The 19,221-nt window shown below is 34.4% G+C and overlaps 1 protein-coding gene across 3 annotated transcripts in view; it reads right to left on the reverse strand.

The window, feature by feature from the left end:
- The window catches only part of cd99l2 (CD99 molecule-like 2), a 30,007-nt gene extending 14,489 nt beyond the window's left edge, over positions 1–15,518 (reverse strand). For 2 of the 3 annotated variants that reach the window (XM_030162113.1, XM_030162111.1), the window contains exons 1-4: positions 15,310–15,518; positions 7,271–7,333; positions 4,503–4,580; positions 2,360–2,467 (exon numbers count right to left, since the gene is read on the reverse strand). In XM_030162113.1, coding sequence (XP_030017973.1) covers positions 2,360–2,467; positions 4,503–4,580; positions 7,271–7,333; positions 15,310–15,370 — 310 coding nt within the window. In that variant the 5' untranslated portion in view covers positions 15,371–15,518. The remainder of the gene's footprint in view (positions 1–2,359; positions 2,468–4,502; positions 4,581–7,270; positions 7,334–15,309) is intronic. The other variant, XM_030162112.1, reaches the window with a different exon arrangement.
- Between the last annotated feature and the right edge of the window lie 3,703 nt (positions 15,519–19,221).

Consider the following 19,221-nt stretch of genomic DNA (forward strand, 5'->3'; position numbering starts at 1 on the left):
GTTTTAGTTAACCTGTACTCACTAGTCACAGCCATAAGTGTAAATACGCTCACAGTCCTGTCCATACTCTGTAGAGGTTCTAGCAGTAAACAATAATCCTGTGCCTGGAGGAGCCTTACAGCTGCTGTTTCAGTTATCCTACACTATAATGAGACCTGAATTATTCATAAGGGAACAGGAATTAAAACTAGTTTATCCTGTATCCCTGCAGTAGTGCATAAGTATTATGTCTCAACGTATGTTGTTAAATGTTCCCTGTGTGCAGAACACCACAACTAAACACAGCTTTCCATATGGAGTGTTTTTGTCTGAGAGATGTTGAACAATTAGCCAGTCCCTCCAGCACAATGAATAATGATTAAAGGACCAGTTTAATGAATTTAATTAGGAAGAGATAGAGGCTGGCACCGTACCATCTAGGACTATATAAGGAAAAAGAACTCCCGGTCACGTCTTACTGTTAAAGTTGCTTATCTAACTTTTTCATATAAAATACAGCGATGAGTGGAGTTCATGACAGTTTTAATGAGTCTGAGGCCTGAGTGTATTTGAATATGTAGTGTTAGAGTGGAGGCAGAACCATATCATATCTGTATTATCTACGACAGATAAAGACAGCCTCAAGAGCCCACTTCCTACGACTGATAATCTAGTCAAAGTCATAGCATTCTATGCAAAACATTTTAGGTAAGATAAAAGTAAGTTAATCAAATTAAAGGAGTGATATTTTGCTTTTTTTTAATGGAATTATGCATTTTCAAACATTTCCCTGTGCTTTACATAAACTGTAAATGCTCTGCTTGGGTCTGAATTCTTCATTAATTCAACTCCACAGGTCCATCTTCAACACTATTTCTGAGTAATGACACCAGAAAGGTGGTTTTGAGCGCTGGCCCTTTAAATGCTCATGAGCCACTTCAGGCCCCACCCCCTCCAGGTTGTTGGCTGTGCTGCTCTGTCCTGTTCAACCAACAACGGAACATTTTAGGTAATTGACTCGGAGTTTGGACATATTTTCAGTATGGACTACAACTGCTGCTGCTGATAAACAATTATGTCGTACTTGAAGAAATGTTCGTCTGAAGTCCGGACCTTATATGTGCAAATGTCGTGATGTAACTACTTATAAAACATAACAAATTAAGCAGAAATTAAAACTGTTTGTAGAAATTCATTCAATTTTTGCCAAAATGAATATAAAGATAGCTTTGCAGCACCTGGAGGGTTCATATTCAAACTTTTTTAACTATTAGGGTCCAAATACACAAATAAATGAACCAAAGACTAATAAAAGTGGGTTTAGCAAAATATGACCCCTTTAAAACTAAATTTTAATTAAAATGAAAAAACTTGTTAGAACAATAAATAACCCAGTTATGATGTGTAATGCGTCACATAACAAAATATCTTCTTCAAATACTAAATAGTTGTATTTATTATTATTTTACCACCTTCATTTGTTTTTCTTCCTTTGGCCTGACAGCAACGCACCTCAACTCCTTAGTACACATTTTGTGGTCATGTTGAAGGACCAGCTTCCTTTCCCTTCAGGCTTTAAATATGAAAGATGTTGAAGAAATAATGGATTCATTCAGAGCAGTGGGATGTTCAGTAATTGGACTGATGGGTTAAACTGATCAATGACTGCTGAACCAACGCAGATCCAACTACAAACATCACAGCTGCTGTAGCTAAACATCTATGTGTCATCAGTAGGGCTGTTAGAAAATATCAGTTCTGCAATATATCGCAATATTTTTAGGTACTTTTTCAAATGCACATATGGCGGAGGTTCATTTTAGTTTTTTGTTTTTCTTTGTCGTTTATATTTTAGTCATTATTATTTAACACTGTTTTATTAAATACCGGTTATTTGAAGCATCCTAAAAGCACTTTTTACTGTCTGAGCGAGGCAGATGTTAGTTCCTTTGTTAGGATTGCACAAAAATAATGTTATGATGTTAGTTATGAACAAATAGAAAATTAATATTTGAACAGGATCTTCAACTGTAATGTCTGTAAAACATAACTTAAGTTTGAACACAGGAACATTTTGTGATTATAGAATTAGATCCTGTTGGGATCAAATAAAAATGTCTTTAGTATTTGTGCATATTTCTGTTGTAATTCAGTTCTTCCAGGAAGTAATCATTTTTTAAAAAGAAACAAAAAAATTGCCTTTCTAACTGTATCATGACATATTGTGATATATTGTATCATGATCCTAGTATTGGGATTTGTATTGTATCGCCAGATTCTTGCAAAACACACCCCTAGTCATCAGAGTGAGGGTCATGTGACGCCCTGGTTCTCTCTGTGGATGAGGTGTATGTCTCAGGAGGACAGCTGGCTGGCTTACCTGGCTTGGGTTTGGGTTTGACTGGAGCCTTTGTGGGGGCCTTAGGGACCACCTTGGGCGGGGCTTTGGTGGTGGTGGTGCTATCGAAGAAGTCATCCAGACTCAGATCTACAAAAACCAGTCACAGAAGTGTGTCTGAATAATTCAGTAAGTGTAAAGCTGACACTGATCTGCTCCCGCTGACAGAGAGCTGCTGTCAGGTTATTACAGTTGTCCAATCAGTCACCTGTGTGGTTGCTACGGTGATGGAAAAACATCAGAGACTCAAACTGTGTCCCAATACCCAGTGGTTTAACTCAAGAAGACCCAGCGCTACTTTTGTGGCAGTTCCCAAATCATTTTTCTCTGTATTTAACCTTTCTTAAGTGATTTATCACCATTTATTATATTATCCTCTGCATTTTGCATTTTTTAAGTGTATATCATGTATTTTCTTATATTTAATTCACTGATCATATAGATGTTCATTAAAACTCAGATTAAAGTTGAAGGTTATTATATCAAACAGAGAAAACTAAAGAAAAAATGACTTTTTCAGCAAAGATATTAATACTTGAGTATAAAAACAAGCATCTCCATCCACTGTCGTTGATCCAGCTCCATGGGTTTTACTGGTGATTCAATGTTGTAGAAGATGACAGTGTTTCCATGGTAACTATGAAACCTCTAAAGGTCCAAAAGGGTCATATCTGATGACCATGAAAAGATGAGAAATTGCATTTTACACCAATTATTTACATGTATTGATAGGATTAATATGAACGTTTTGGATCAGATTATGTTTTTGGTCGCTGGTGGCTGTTTGGGTCTTTATGGGTTAAAAAAAGATAGTGGCCATCCCAGCTTTGTATCTGTAATTACTTACCATAATAGATTCTTTCTACAGGCTGTCATCTAGATTTTAAGTCAGAGTTAATTTCCAAATTGTTAATCCTACAGAACACACACCACACCAACTGAGAAGATCATGTAAGACACCACCATTTCAGCCACAAACAGCTGTTACAAGGACTAAATGTTCACTTCCTGCCTCATACATCCCGCCCACTAACGGGTCCACTTGTGATGGTTGTAATGTTATGACTGATCGGTGTGGATCCTTTGGTATTACTCGTTGTTTCTCTACACTGTAAAAAAAAAAATCCGTAATTTAACAGAATTTTTACCGTTTATTTTACAAAATTTTCCTGTATTTTTAAGATACAGGAAAAAAAATCAATGAAATTACAAAAATAGACTGGGATTTTACACATCAAATGTAAAATAACATGAAAAAACTATAACTGTGAATAACCAAAAAATGTCCTTTTTTTAAAAGAAAATTGTTTTTTTACAGAAAAATACAGTTAAAATACATTTGCGAATGTATCGTAATTTCACAAATATTTCTTTTCAATTTATGAGATTAAACTGTTAATTTAAAGTTTAATACTGTAAAAAAAAAATAATAAAACGAGATAAAATTACTGACAATTAACCGTAAAAGAAGTGTTTGTTCTGTAAGTTTAAGAAGACTTGTTTGTTAATTGACAAATATCTTGTGTAATTACAGGAGGTTTCACAACAAAAATGTTGAATAAATGTATTTTTGTGAATGTAGAACATGTATAAGCACTGATAAACTGTCCAAATACAGTTTTTATCAGTGGATTGTACAACTTAGTCTCATTGAAAATTATTTATATACATACATATATATATATATATATATATATATATATATATTTATAGGTAATTTGATTGTTTTAATACATGAAAATATTCTTTATTAAACATTAAAAAGTCAAAAAATATGCAAAATCTCATGTAAAGTTAGGGCAAAAAACTGTATTTTAATTATGGAAAATTACTGTATTTTTATGAGATGGTTATTTTCCGTTATTTAACAGTATTTTTTCAGCACCCCTGCTGCCGGAATAATACAGTTTTTTTTTTTTTTGGGGGGGGGGGGGGGGGGGGGTTACAGTGTAGGTGCTGATGAAATATAAGGTTAGCTACATTTATTAAATTCAGTTACAATTCAATAGTGACTTCTTGCAGATATTCCGCCCTTTATTAATAAAATTCAATAAATTGTAGTTCCTGTTGGTTCAGATTGTGTGATATTCTTCCTGTCAGCGTTATCTACTGTTGTGGGTCCTACCTCCACCTGCTGGTCCTGCTGGTCCTTCTGGTGCCGCTGGTCCTGCTGGTGCTGCCGGTTTAGGTGAAGGGGTAGCTGCTGACAAAGTGAGACAAAGCTAAATTTATATAAGCAAACAAAAATAGAATTTTACTGGTGCGTCAAATGAATACTTCACAAATGAATATTACTAAAAACAGCTAGACTATTTTAGTCATACTAAGAGGAAAGGGTTTTGAAGAAGCTACAGGAATGGGTGGTCACTAGTAGGGATGGGAATCGATAAGAATTTAATGATGCCAATTCCATTATTGATTTTGCTTATCGATTGGATTCCTTATCGATTCCCATTGGGTGTGTTTGCATTAGCTGTCTACATATACACATATAATATATACAGTGCACAAATAATAATAACAGATGATGCCGGGCCTGGTTTGGGGAGCGGGGGGGCACTGTACAGTGAAACTAAAACTTAGGATGCTTTACTAATTCCTCTATGTCTCTTGCTGTTGTGCACCACATTTTCCTTTTCCCTACCTTCAGAAACTTTCATTTGAGGGGGAAGGACGTTTGTTGCATGCTGTGTGGACAAATGAAGAAACTGAAGCTTTAAGTGTTACCAGTGGCCCTGGTGTCATCTTTTTGCATGAAATATAGCCATACTTTCGAGCGTTTCTACCTCGACGCCATGTTGGCTATGTTCTGAACCACAACAATGCAGCATACGTGTGACATCATCACGCATGTGCAACTAAGGTGAAATCAATAAGCAGAATCGTTAAGCAGGCTGGCAAATGACCTAGGGATGCACCGATACCACTTTTTTCCAGACCGAGTATGAGTACTTACATTTGAGTACTTGCCGATACCGAGTACCGATACGAGTACTTAATAATCCCATTCCAGTTCTTAGTTCCTTTTGTAAATGTGCTTTATTGTCGTTGTCATTAGTCTGACTGGAACAAAGTGCTGCTACTAATATTTAATGTGTTGGAATGAGCGTTTGTCAATTAATCCACCAGGGGGCGCCGCTCTGAATTAACCATACTGGACAAATACCACGAAGAAGAGTAAAGTTTTTTTGAGAAGAAGAAGAAAGTCAGTAATAATAAACATGGAGGCGACAGAAGTGACACTAATGTGATACTAATGTTGCAGTGTTTTCGTTGGTAAGGTTTAAAAGCGAAGCTTCAGCAGGAAGAGAACAGAGAAATGGGCGATAAGTTTCGTTTTCACTTTCGCTGGCGGGGGTCCGCACCGCTCCGTACCCCCGGCCCAGCCCTGATTCCTCCACGGTTCCTGGTGGTATTCTCCATCTGGGTACTCATCCGCCAGCACCTGGAAAACAGATGGAATGTACGCAGAGGTCGGACAGAACGCTGCGTCCGTATCCGTCTGTGTCTGTAACGTTACTTGCAGTCAGCGTTACTTTTATCACCGTCATTTATTTTGAAAAATCTCCACACTCTTCACCTCCCCACACATTATTCCACCGCCGCGCACCTGCTGCACTGAACTGTGAATGTCACACGGCCGTAAGTGGTATCGGTGCATTTGTATCAGATTACTTTTACGAGTACGAATACGAGTAGACACACTGAGTATCAGAGCCGATGCCCGATACTGGTATCGGATCGGTGCATCCCTAAAACGATCCCAAGGAATCGAGCTACAGGGATGCGGTTCTCAAAAAGAACCGGTTCTTGATTCCCATCCCTAGTCACATGACATTCATAGCTTATATTAGTGTTTTTCTTTTGACAATAGTATTTGTGCTTCTGATGTCATGGTTTTGATATGTTATCTTGTTGAACTCAACAAGAGTCATAAACGTTTAGCAGCCACAGAGATCATTTAATATAATAAACAATCCAAAAGCTAATCGAAAAATCTAGTTTAGGGATGCACTTATCCCTAAATTAGATTCTGAACCATTTCCAGTACCACTGGTTAAAAAAGGGTTGGCTGACAGACTAAATATTCCACTAAATATTTTCCATTTGTTTGTTTATCTTGTTTTCATGTTGTTTTGTTAATTGCTAATGTGCTAATCACTGGTTTGTTAAGTTTATAACTAAGAACTTGATTAGCCACAACACATTCCACAGGGAATTCAGAAAATTTGAGCCAAAACTACTCTGACTGAACTCAGCTGATAAGAACTGAATGGAGAACGGCTGCAGGCAGATGTTGTGGATGAGCTGGAATGAGACACAAAGCTTGTACAAAAACAGCATGGACATGAAATATAACTGTATATATCCTCCTGAGACCCAGGAGTGTGTAAGTTCTGGCTTTTTTTTTTTTTTTTTTTTTTTTTTTTTACATTAAATAATTGCCTTTTTTGGAAACAGCACAATGCAACATTTTTTTCAGATGAATTTTTAAAAATTTTTATGGAATGTCCTTTGCAGTGGACAGCATTTTTTTTTTTTTTTTTCAATAAAGCTGTGAAACTCGTGTCCCCTACAGAGAACAAAAATGCATTACTGGGTCTCAGGAGGGTATATATATATATATATATATATATATATATATATATATATATATGTATGCTGTTTTATATGCAGATTACAGTCAAAGATACAAATACTGCAAACATAGATAGATCATTGCATCTTTAAACTCCCTGGGTTTTGGTGGAGGGAACTGCAGCAATGCTAACTTTAGGATTAATGAAAAATGTTAATGAAAAATGTTATGAATGAAAATGTAACAAAACTATTTGAAACATTCCAAACAAAGACAGAACTTCAGTGTTAAAGGTTGTGTAGTCGTTCCCTTACCTGGTTTACTGATGTCATCGTCTCCCAGAGCATCAGACAGGTCAAACTCACCCTGAGACAGAACTGCAGCCCAGACAGATGGACAGAGGACAGGGAAGAGACAGTAAACATGTCAAACACACAAAAGGGTTTATGCCAAACTGTTGCATTGTCTTTGACCCCCCCCCCCCCCACACACACACACACACACACCCTAATCCCCTGTTTGGTGTCCAGGCTGCAGAACAGAGGTCAGTCACCAGAAAAGACAAAAGCTGACACTAACAAAAAACCACCGGCTTCACAAACAAACACATGATGAGTGTGTGTGTGTGTGTGTGTGTTTACATGCAGGAGGGACACTTTAATCACTTTAACCTCACGTCTGTCTACAATAAAAATCACTATACATTTGTTTATTACTAGGGGTGTGTACTGGCAAGAATCTGACAATACGATGCAAATCACAATACTAGGATCACGATACGATATATATATCATGATATTGTTAAAAAGGCAATGAAATGATTATTTCCTGGAACAATGGAATTACACCAGAAGTATGCACAAATACTAAACACATTTTTGATTGATCAGAACAGGATCTAATGCTATATCACAAAATATTCCTGTTAAAACTTAAATTATGTTTTACAGTCATTAAAGTTTAAGATCCTGTTCAAATGTGCATATTCTATTAGTTCATAACTAACATCATAACATTATTTTTGTGCAATCCCAACAAAGGAACTAACATTATTTAATAAAAGTGTTAAACAATAATAAATAAAATATAAACAAAAAAGAAAAAAAGAACCTCCACAATATCTGCATTTGAATAAATACCTAAAAATATCGATACAGTACTTTTTAATATCGATAAAGTATTGTGAAATGAAATGTCACGATATATTGCAGAACCAATATTTTCTTTCACCCCTATTTATTACAGTAATGTATGACATTGATATAAACCAGCGGTCAAAGCTCTTCTGCCTGAGAACAAGACATTTTATGGGTCTTTGTTTTATAGAATTTTTGTGTTTATCGATCTGACTGTTGACTAATTTTTTAATAATTCAATTTTATTTCATACACTGTATTGCATTGCATTGCAGAAATGAAATAAATACAGCAATAGATTTACTAGAATAAAGATAAAGTCAAATATACCAGTCGCAAAAAAATCCCTACAAGTACCAATTTAAGAGTAATTTAGATAAGTAATGATTAAATAATTAAATTACCTGGTGCAACAGCAACAATGTTTTCTTAAAAGCCCCAAATCTTTTAGGTTATTAAAATAAGTTATTTTATCAAGAACTTATTAGTTGTTAATACTCAATTCTGACTGACTGGAATGAAAAATATGTATCTGACTGTTAGCTGACACTAACAAAAAGCCACTAGCTTCACAAATAGTGAGAGAGTGTGTGCGTGCGTGCGTGCGTGCGTGCGTGCGTGCATGTTTGAGGATTTAGTGACTGTGACTTTAACCCATAAGGACTCAGTGTGACTTTTGTGGCAGGTCCTACATGAATTTTTCTCTCTATTTAACCTTTCCTAAGTGATTTATCAGCATTTATCATAATATCATCCTCTGAATTTTGCATTTTTTTCAGTGAAAATCATCTGTTTTCAATTCACTGATCATGTGGATATTCATAAAAGCTCAGAGTAAATTCAAAGGTTATTATATCAAGAAAAAAAAATGAAGAAAAAGTGCCTTTTTCAGTAAATTATATCATTAACTGAACGTAAACCCAGTGTTTCCTTCCACTGTCATTGATCCAACTCCATGGGTTTTACTGGTGAATCAGTGTTGTAGAAGATGACGGTGTTTCCACGGTAACTACAGAGCCTCTGAACGTCCAAATGGGTGACCATGAAAAGATGGCAAACTGTATTTTACACCAATTATTTACATGTATTAATAGGATTTGTGGATCGACAGTTTAGACCCGGCAGATGCTTTTGGTAGATGGTGGGTTTTTATGGGTTAACATGCAGGAGGCAGACTTTAATCACTTTAACTTCACATCTGTCTATAATAAAAATCACTATACACTTGTTTATTACAGTAATATATGACATTAATACAAACCAGCGGTCATACCTCTTCTGCCCCAGATCAAGACATTTTCTGGGTGTTTGTTTTATAGAATTTTTGAGATGTTTATTGATCTGACTGATGACTAATTTCTGATTAGAGGTTCTCTCTGTTCTGGCTCTGCAGTGGTGAAATAAACTTCCATCCTAATCTTACTTTAGCACTTGGGGTGTAGCACAAAAATGCTTTCAGAGATGGAGTCTTTCGGGGGCTCCGGCTCTGAATTCCTGCTCACATTTAATATATTCAGAAGTTATTTCCAACCAGCCTGACATAAGCATTTTTAACCCACAGTTAATGCTACGGTACCTATTGGTTTTCTGGCTAAAACGTATTCCCTTAATCCTGTTTATGGCATCCATGAAAGCTACATTTGTTGTGCCATGTGTCATGTTAATAAAATAGGCCTTGACAGTGAAATGTCATAAAAATAATATCAATCAACAAAATTATTCAATTCTGCAAAAATAAACGCTATAATGTAACTTAACCACTGTAACATACGTCATAATAGTTGAATTTTGTGCATCTGCATCTACAGCTCCTCTTTTTTCTGTTCTGACTGTAATTATTAAAGTCATTCCAACATATGTAGACCACTAAGTACGTACTAAAATACATTTATAAATAAAAGAATATTTTATTTTATTCTATTTCTGTTTTATTCTGCATGTAAAAAGATCCGTCCATCCAACTCCAGCCTATAAAACACAATAATAAGCACCATGATATACAGTATCAAGAGCATATAAGAACTGCAGTGGTGCATTCATATAAATAATGTCCTTATAATCCAGCACAGACATGAAAGCGGCAGCAACGTGTCTCTTTTTAGCATCAAAAGAATGGCAATATGATATCTGGAAATAGAAGCTCATTTTTAGCTTCAGTCGCCTTAAAAGTTGCTGAATTTGAGAAGTGAAAGAAAAAAAGAGGAGAAAGACACTGAATCATCTATTAAAATACCACAATATCTGTACTCGGATACACTCACGATTTAATAACAATGAGATGTGGTGATTAATGGAACGTCCAGTAGTTTTCAGTAAGAATTTTCATTGATTCATTGATTGAAAATTGTAAAATTTGGATTGTACAATACTAAAAGCACCTTGGAGTTGCGTAAAAGCCAGGCTGGGTGTGGATGCTGAGGTGTAAATGATTGTACCATCTGTATAAAAATGAAAGATAGCATATTGGAAGCATTTTGGTTAATGTTGTTGATATACCGAATGAATAGGAGAGGTCCGAGGACTGACCCTTGTGGTACGCCTTGTATAACAAAACTACAAACAAAATGTTAAGGATATTTCTTTTTTTTTTTTTTTTTTTGTCTTTTTTTTTGTCATTTTTCCCATTTGTAAATAAAACTATGTCTGGTCATTAAAAAAATGTGTCTCAATTCAATTCACACAAAAAAAAGTAAAAAGCGCTATGCAAGAATCCCAACTGAAAAAAATAGCCCAAAAATTAAAAAAATCCTTAACTTTTTGTTCGTAGTGTATAAGTGGGAGGTCTGTCCGTTAACTTGTACGCACTGTGTTCTTTATGTGAGATATTTATCAGTTGATTTGAAAGTCCAACGCTGATTAATCTCACTTTTAAAAACTAGATAATCCACTTGAAAAGATTTTTTTTTAAAAAAGGCTGTCCAATGTTGCTTATTGAACACTTTTAAAGCTGCAGAAGTTGTTATTTCCTAAAACCAGATTGAAAGGCGTATAGTTTTTAAGTTGATGACTGATGAGATGTTCCGGAACTTTTTTACCAGAACAGATCATTTTGAGATGGGACGGTAACTATTAAACACAGTGGGGTCAGAGCCTTTAAACAATTTCATCTGTTAAAATACACAGATTGAAAATGTATGTTAGAGGAGATGCACTAAAACTAGCTGCTTGCCATTTAAAAAAAAAAAAAAGGCTTTAATTCAGACATCTCAAACATGCGGCCTGTGGTCCAAATCCAGCCCCCCAAAGGGTCCAGTCTGACCCATAGGATGAATTTCCGAAATGCAAAAATTACGCTTAAGATTTTAATCATTTTAGCTCAGGTTCCACATACAGACCAGTTTAAGCTCAAGTGGGTCGGATCAGTAAAATACTATCATAATTAGGAGTGTGTATTGGCAAGAATGTGGCGATACGATACAGATCACAATACTAGGATCATGATACGATATATCACGATATATCATGATACTGATAAAAAGGCAATTTTTTGTTTGTTTCTTTTTTTTAATGATTACTTCCTGGAAGAATTGAATTACATCAGAAATATGCACAAATACTAAACACATTTTTATTTGATCCCAACAGGATCTAATGCTATATCACAAAATGTTCCTGTGTTAAAACTTAAATTCTGTTTTATGGACATTAGTTTAAGATCCTGTTCAAATGTTCATATTCTATTAGTTCAGAACTAACATCAGAACATTATTTTTGTGCAATCCCAACAAAGGAACTGACATGATTTAATAAAAGAGTGTTGAATAATAATAAATAAAATAGAAACAAAAAAGAAAAACAAAAAAAAACAAAAAATTAACCTCCACAATATCTGCATTTGAATAAGTACCTAAAAATATCGATACAGTACTTTCTAATATCAATACAGTATTGTGAAATGAAATATCGAGATATATTCCAGAACCGATATTTTCTTACACCCCTAATCATAATAACCTATAAATACTGTCAAATCCAAATTTTTCTCTTTGTAAATGTAAACATTTTCATGTCATTTTACTGTATTTACACTAAGACAAACTACCATTTCACAAAAACGTGAATAACCTGAACAAATACAAATGTTTTGAAATGTCAGAAGTGCAAGTTTACCAATATTCTGCCTGTTATTAAATGTTTTGTGTATTTATAGATCCGCTGTGATCTGTAAGTCGTAATGTACATGTGTAAATGATAAACCAAGATATAATAGTGTTAAAATTGCACTGAGTTTTCTTAAGAAATTTCAGTTTGTTCATGTTATTTCCATTGTTTTAAAGGATAGTAGGTAGATGTAAACATTTTCATCGCATATTTTACTTTTTCCACTCTAAAACATAGAAGAAAGTTTGGAGTTGACATTATTTATATATTATTATGTTATTATTTCACTTGTTCGGCCCACTTCAGATCAAATTTGGCTTAATGTGGCCCCTGAGCTGAAATGAGTTTCTAATGTATCAGGAACAGCTGATTCAGATGTATCTAAAAGTCTCCAAGACATTGAAAATGTACTTTATTTCAGGCCTTAGAAAATCAAACCCCTCCATCATGATCAGGTGGAGATTCAAGGAGTCATTAAAGCATTTGAGGAACTTTAAACTGCACAGTAAAAAATGCTGTGTCAATGTTTCAGAGTCAAGCTATTTTAACCTAGATAGAGTATTTTTAGCTCTATGGAGAGTAAACCAGCTCTGACAGTAGAGTTAAAAGTCAGTGTAAAGTTTTGTACAGATGCAGTGTAAAATTCAACTCTACAGTGATGATTAGTGCCAGTCTGCCACATTGCATTGTGGGTACTGGAGATTTTACTCATTGTGTTCTATTTTATGTGCTGGGGTTCTGGGGGGGGGTATATTAATGTTTATGTGTCTGTTTTTGTAACGTTTATTGGCCTTTTTATGTTTATTTTTTTATTAATGTGACACCATGAGTCAAACCTGTAGGAAGGACAATGCAGAACCTGACTGTCAGTGTTAAGTTATAATTGGAGTACAAATGGAGATGATTTAGATCTTACAAAAGAAAATCATTTCCTAGGACATTTGAAACCCATAGAGTAAACCTACACCCTTCTCGACCCCCACCTTGGAGACCTCTGCAATTCTACATTGTTTCAATATTAACATAGGGTGAAAACTGAAGAAGAAAACAACACTGCAGAGAAGTAAATATTAACACATTATAGTTATTTTTATAACTAAATCTGGAGTAAAAAATAGCTCTATAAAGTGGAATCATATTACTCTTAACACCATAGTGTCAAATATTTCTGCACATGTCATTGTTAATTTTGACACTGAATTGAGTAGAATTAACTCTAAAAATGTGATACTGGCCGTAGAGTAAATTTTTCTACCAAATGTTATCTGAAACAGAGTTAAATTCAACTCTCTAAGAGTTAAATTGACACTCTTTTTTTAACTGTTTGACTTCTACTCATTTAGTGGAAAAATTAAATATATGAATGACACATTAAATATAAGAATGACACATTAACCTCCTAAGACCCAGTAAATGTCAGCAAAGTTTAAGCTTTTTTTGTTTTTTATTAACCCTTTCATGCATGAATTATGAGAACCTCAATCAAGATTTTTTTTATTCCTCTTCAGGCATAAAAATAAACAATTTGATTGATTTTTTTATGAACATGTTTTTCATGGAGTTACAAAAATGTCCACTCAGCTGGACACCATGTGTTTAATTTTAGAAGCAAAGAAACATGTATTTACTGATATACTGTGTGAAAACTATGAAATTAAAATGCTGCTAATCTGATGTTTTCTCACATTTTAGCATACCTGCATAGAGCTAATATGCCAAAAAAAAAAAAAAAAAACTTTCTGTTTAAAGAAAAAAAAACACTATCCATTACAGTCTAATAACAATTAGCAATTTTTTTTACACTCAAACATGTTACTGCAGATCAGGTTTATCTAGAACAGCACAGTTACAGTAATGGTATGAATTTCAGTGTATGGGATGATGTATAAGCGTCCACTGTGTTGGCTGATATGGAACTAAAACAACAAAAACCATGATTATTCAAGAGAACCCCTTTGAACAGCTGTCCACTGTAGTGACCACTATTCATGAAAGGGTTAAATAAGTGTCTCTATTGGAAACATCATGATGCAACAGTTTTTTCAGATGCAGTTTTTAAAATTTTTGTGGAATGTCCTTTGTGGTGGACAGTTTTCTTTTCTTTTCTTTTTTTTTTTGTACAAAGTTGTGGAACTCTTGTCCACAGATGTGGACAGAAAACCCATAGCTGGGTCTGAGGAGGTTAAATATAAGAATGACACATTAAATATAAGAATGACACATTAAATATAAGAATGACACATTAAATATATAAATGACAGATTAAATATAAGAATGACACATTAAATATAAGAATGACACATTAAATATATAAATGACAGATTAAATATAAGAATGACAAATTAAATATATAAATGACACATTAAATATACAAATGACAGATTAAATATAAGAATGACACGCCCTAAACCTAACACTTGCATAAAAAAAGTCTTACCCATCAAATTCAATACATTCTATACTCTACATTCTATATCTATATCCCCACAGTACATGCACACATGCGCAAATGCATGTCGGGGGGGTCTGTAGTACACCTGGGTGTCTGGTGGAGGATGGGTGGGGATCATGCAGGTCTGTAGGTGCCACAGTGTGTGTCATATTGCTCCTCAGTGAGTGTGACATCATGGTTTTAATGGTTATACACTCAGTCAGCCGGAGGTTAAAGTGGGTGGTGCCCCATCACTCACATCTGAATCAGCATTCACATTCAAATTCAATATAATATAAAATTCTATCATATCATAACAGTGTACAAAAAAAATATGTGAAACTTGATTTTATCACACAGTAAATGAACCTGATGTGATCTAACTGGAGCAGCCGCCTAGTAACTGGATCCACTGGGAATGGAGCCACAGAACACAATTATACTAGAATTAAAATAAATAAATAAATTTAAAAAATAAAAAAAAGAGCTGCGGTTAAATCAGGTGGAGTGTGATCAGAATAGAAAAGTGGAATTATTCTTTAGTGTGTGTGCTGTGGTGGTGGTGGTTCCATGTGTGTTTGGAGCGCGTGGACCGTTATTCGGCCTTACTCAGTCAGAGTGCGGCACAAAAGGCAGGACACGTGCACGCGCATTGCTGAGGTGTGCGTGCGGGACAAAGCCTTACCTTCCAGCGGCAGCAGTAGCGCGAGCACCACGCACACGGACCACACAGAGCGCGCACCCATGTTTCTTGAAAATCACGCACAAACAAGAGTCCCCACGAGATAAAATTCACTGAGTGGTAAAGCTAAAAAAAAGTCCCAGGCCTGTCACACCGCTGTGTTAGTCTGAAGTCTGCCGCTACGCTCCGTCTCCAAACCGCAATCAAGGCGTTGACTATGGCACCCGGAGACACGCCCACTCCCGGCCTCCCGCTTCCGGTCGGACCTTTCAAAATAAAACGCTCCCCATTTGTCACAGATTCTAATTGATGACAGGATACCACTTTTGTAGCAAGATTCGGCAACTTTTCTTTTTTCCTTCTGTTTTTTTTAAAATACTTTTAAAATTTGTTTGGAAACTTTTAAAAAGTTTTGTGCGCACGTTTTCCCTATGCCGACATTTTTCAGTATTTGTGTCATATTTTTTTATACAGTCTGAAAATTCTATTCTATTCTATTCTATTCTATTCTATTCTATTCTATTCTATTCTAAATGAATATTCCAAATGCAATTTTTCAGACCCTTCTTGAAACACTTTTTTAAAAAATGCAACTAGTGACAAATCTAGCATTTTTTTGTGTTATTGGAGATTAGATTAGATTAGATTAGATTAGATTAGATTAGATTAGATTAGATTAGATTGGATCAGATCAGATTAGATAGCATACGATTAGATTAGATTAGATTAGATTAGATTAGATTAGATTAGATTAGATTAGATTAGATTAGATTAGATTGGATCAAATCAGATTAGATAACATACGATTAGATTAGATTAGATCAGATCAGATTAGATAACATACGATTAGATTAGATTAGATTGGATTATATTAGATTAGATTAGATTAGATTAGATTAGATTAGATTAGATTAGATTAGATTAGATTAGATTAGATTAGATTGGATTGGATTGGATCAGATCAGATTAGATTAGATTAGATTAGATTGGATCAGATCAGATTAGATAACATACGATTAGATTAGATTAGATTAGATTAGATTAGATTAGATTAGATTAGATTAGATTAGATTGGATTGGACTGGATAAAATTAGATTAGATTAGATTAAAATAGATTATATTAGCATACGATTAGATAACATACTATTATATTATATTATATTATATTAGATTAGATTAGATTAGATTAGATTAGATTACAAAATACTATTAATAATAACAACTATGAAAAAAAGTAGTGGAAAAAAAACAGGCAATTGCACATTAAAAGTACTAGTAAAACAAAGTAGTAATAATAAAGTAGTAATTGACAATATTAATAAATAATCATAAATCAGTAATTCTGTTATAATACAATAATATGCACAATATGCACATATATATGTATATATAGTTTAATAATCACATGATACAAACTAGAAGCACTCGGAGAGCGCAGACCTCCGCCAAGGCTGATCAGTGGCCCCCCCCCCGTGGGCCCCCCCACCCCTGATCACCACCAAAATTTAATCATTTCTTCCTTATCCCATTTCCAACAAACCCTGAAAATTTCATCAAAATCTGTCCATAACTTTTTGAGTTATGTTGCACACTAACGGACAGACAAACAGACAGACAAACAAACCCTGGCAGAAACATAACCTCCTTGGCGGAGGTAATTATAATAAAAGGACACTCCTGGATCCTCCATCCATGTCTGATGATCTATTTGGCAGACTAGTTGTACAGACAGAGTAGTTGAATTCTCCTTTGTGGAAAACTTCATTGATTTCAGTGGGGAAAAAATGTTTGTTCTTTTTTTGTAGTTTTTTCTACTATATTCATTTTGAATCATGAGGCCTTAGAGTTTTGTGATTTCCGTTTTCTGTATGTGATGTGCATTTGACAAAACTGACATTAAAGCTGACTTTGACTTTATTTAACTCAAAGCTGCACAGCTGGACAGACTCTAATGATGAAAGGAAAGATTAAATAGCACAAAACTCCACTGTGGAAACACACTGTTGAAATCCTACATATTCCATGCATCACTGTCACCTCAGTCTATTTTCCTTGTTTCTCATGTAAATCCTTGGATGTGTGTGTCCTTGTCCCAGTGCAGATTTGTGTTTTCCTCATTAAACTTGTTGGATATAAACACTGTGGAGGTCGACACAACACAACAGACTTAAAGGTCACTGTCCTCTTTTCTCTACAGATCTGCATTTGTATGGTCTGTTGTTTACTTCATGACATGAGAGATGTTCACTGTCCTCATGTCATGTCCTCTAGGGCCCTGGTAGATGACCTTTGACCCCTTACCAGTGTGCTTTTTCACTGGTGTTCACAGTCACACCTTTGCATACACAACATGGTTTAAAAGTGACACAACCTCATTTTTTATTTTCGTTATCTTTGCTGTAGATTGTCCTTCTTCACTATCCAAGTCATTTCCATTATTATTATTATTATTATTATTATTATTATTATTATTATTATTATTATTATTATTATTATTATTATTATTTATTGTATTTTACTTATATTCTGTTTCATGATTATGTTAAGCACTTTGGGTCAGTAGTGTCTGTTTTAAATGTGCTATATAAATAAACCTTGACCATGAGTATTTGTTTTTGATATTCACAAAGTGTTATTTTCAGTTTCCTTTCTTATTTTTGAATCATTACCTTTCTAATACATAAAATAGGTCAGAAATTAAATGGCGTACATAGATAGTAGAATAGTCTCATCATTGTCTTTGTCTTAAAGCCTTTATTTTGTGTCTCCTTTTACATAATTTTTACCTTGTGTCGTCTTCCACAGCTAACTGTTCTACATTATATCCATGCAGTTTAAATCTGGGGGGAAAAAGCCCCTTTTTTGTGTTTAAAATTATATTCTAAGTACATTTACGTATGTATATATAGTGCATTTAACCCTTTCATGCATGAATTACGAGAACATTAATCAAGATTTTTTTTTTCCAGAGTGGTTTTTATTCCTCTTTTGGCATGAAAAAACAAACAAACCAACAAAAAAAACAATGCAATTAAATTTTTTCTGAACCTATTTTTCATGGAGTCACAAAAATGTTGACTCAGCTGGACATCATACATTTAATTTTAGAAGCAAAGAAACATGTATTTACTGATATACTGATATGTGAAAATTGTGAAATAAAAACATGTTTAATGCTGCTAATCTGATGTTTTCTCACTTTTTAACACACTTTAATATTAATTGTTACTCTCTTCATGGAGATAACATGCAAAAAAAAAAAAAAAACAACTTTTTGTTTAACCCGAAAGGACCCAATGTTACATTTGTGACTGTGTTTTGTGTTTTTTTCAGTGAAAATGAGGTATTTTTTGACATTTAATTTACTAATCATGTAGATGTTCATGAAAGCTCAGAGTAAAGTTGAGGATTATCATATCAAAAATAGAGAAAACTGAAGAAAAAGTGACTTTTTCAGCAAAAGTGTTTTTCAGTGTCCATCCACTGTCACTGATCCAACTCTTTGGGTTTTACTGGTGAATCAGTGTTGTAGAAGATGACGGTGTTTCCAAGGTAACTACAGAGCCTCTGAACCTCCAAATATGGTCATATCTGATGACCATGAAAAGATGAATAACTCTATTTTACACCAATTATTGATATGGATTAGTCGATCATCAGGGATTAAACAGTTTATATCAGTAGATGATTTTGGTAGATGGTGGATGTTTGGGTCTTAATGGGTTAAAAAAAGAAAAAAAAAAAGAACCAAAACTGTTAATTACAGTCTAATAACAATTTGCTTTTTTTTTTTTTCTACACTCAAACATGTTACTGCAGATGAGGTTTATTTAGAAAAGCAAAGTTACAGTAATGGTATGAATGTCAGTGTATGGGATGGTGCATAAGTGTCCACTGTGTTGGCTGATATGGAA

The sequence above is a fragment of the Sphaeramia orbicularis genome, chromosome 18 (genome assembly GCF_902148855.1).
Source record: "Sphaeramia orbicularis chromosome 18, fSphaOr1.1, whole genome shotgun sequence".
NCBI classification, from domain to species: domain Eukaryota; kingdom Metazoa; phylum Chordata; class Actinopteri; order Kurtiformes; family Apogonidae; genus Sphaeramia; species Sphaeramia orbicularis.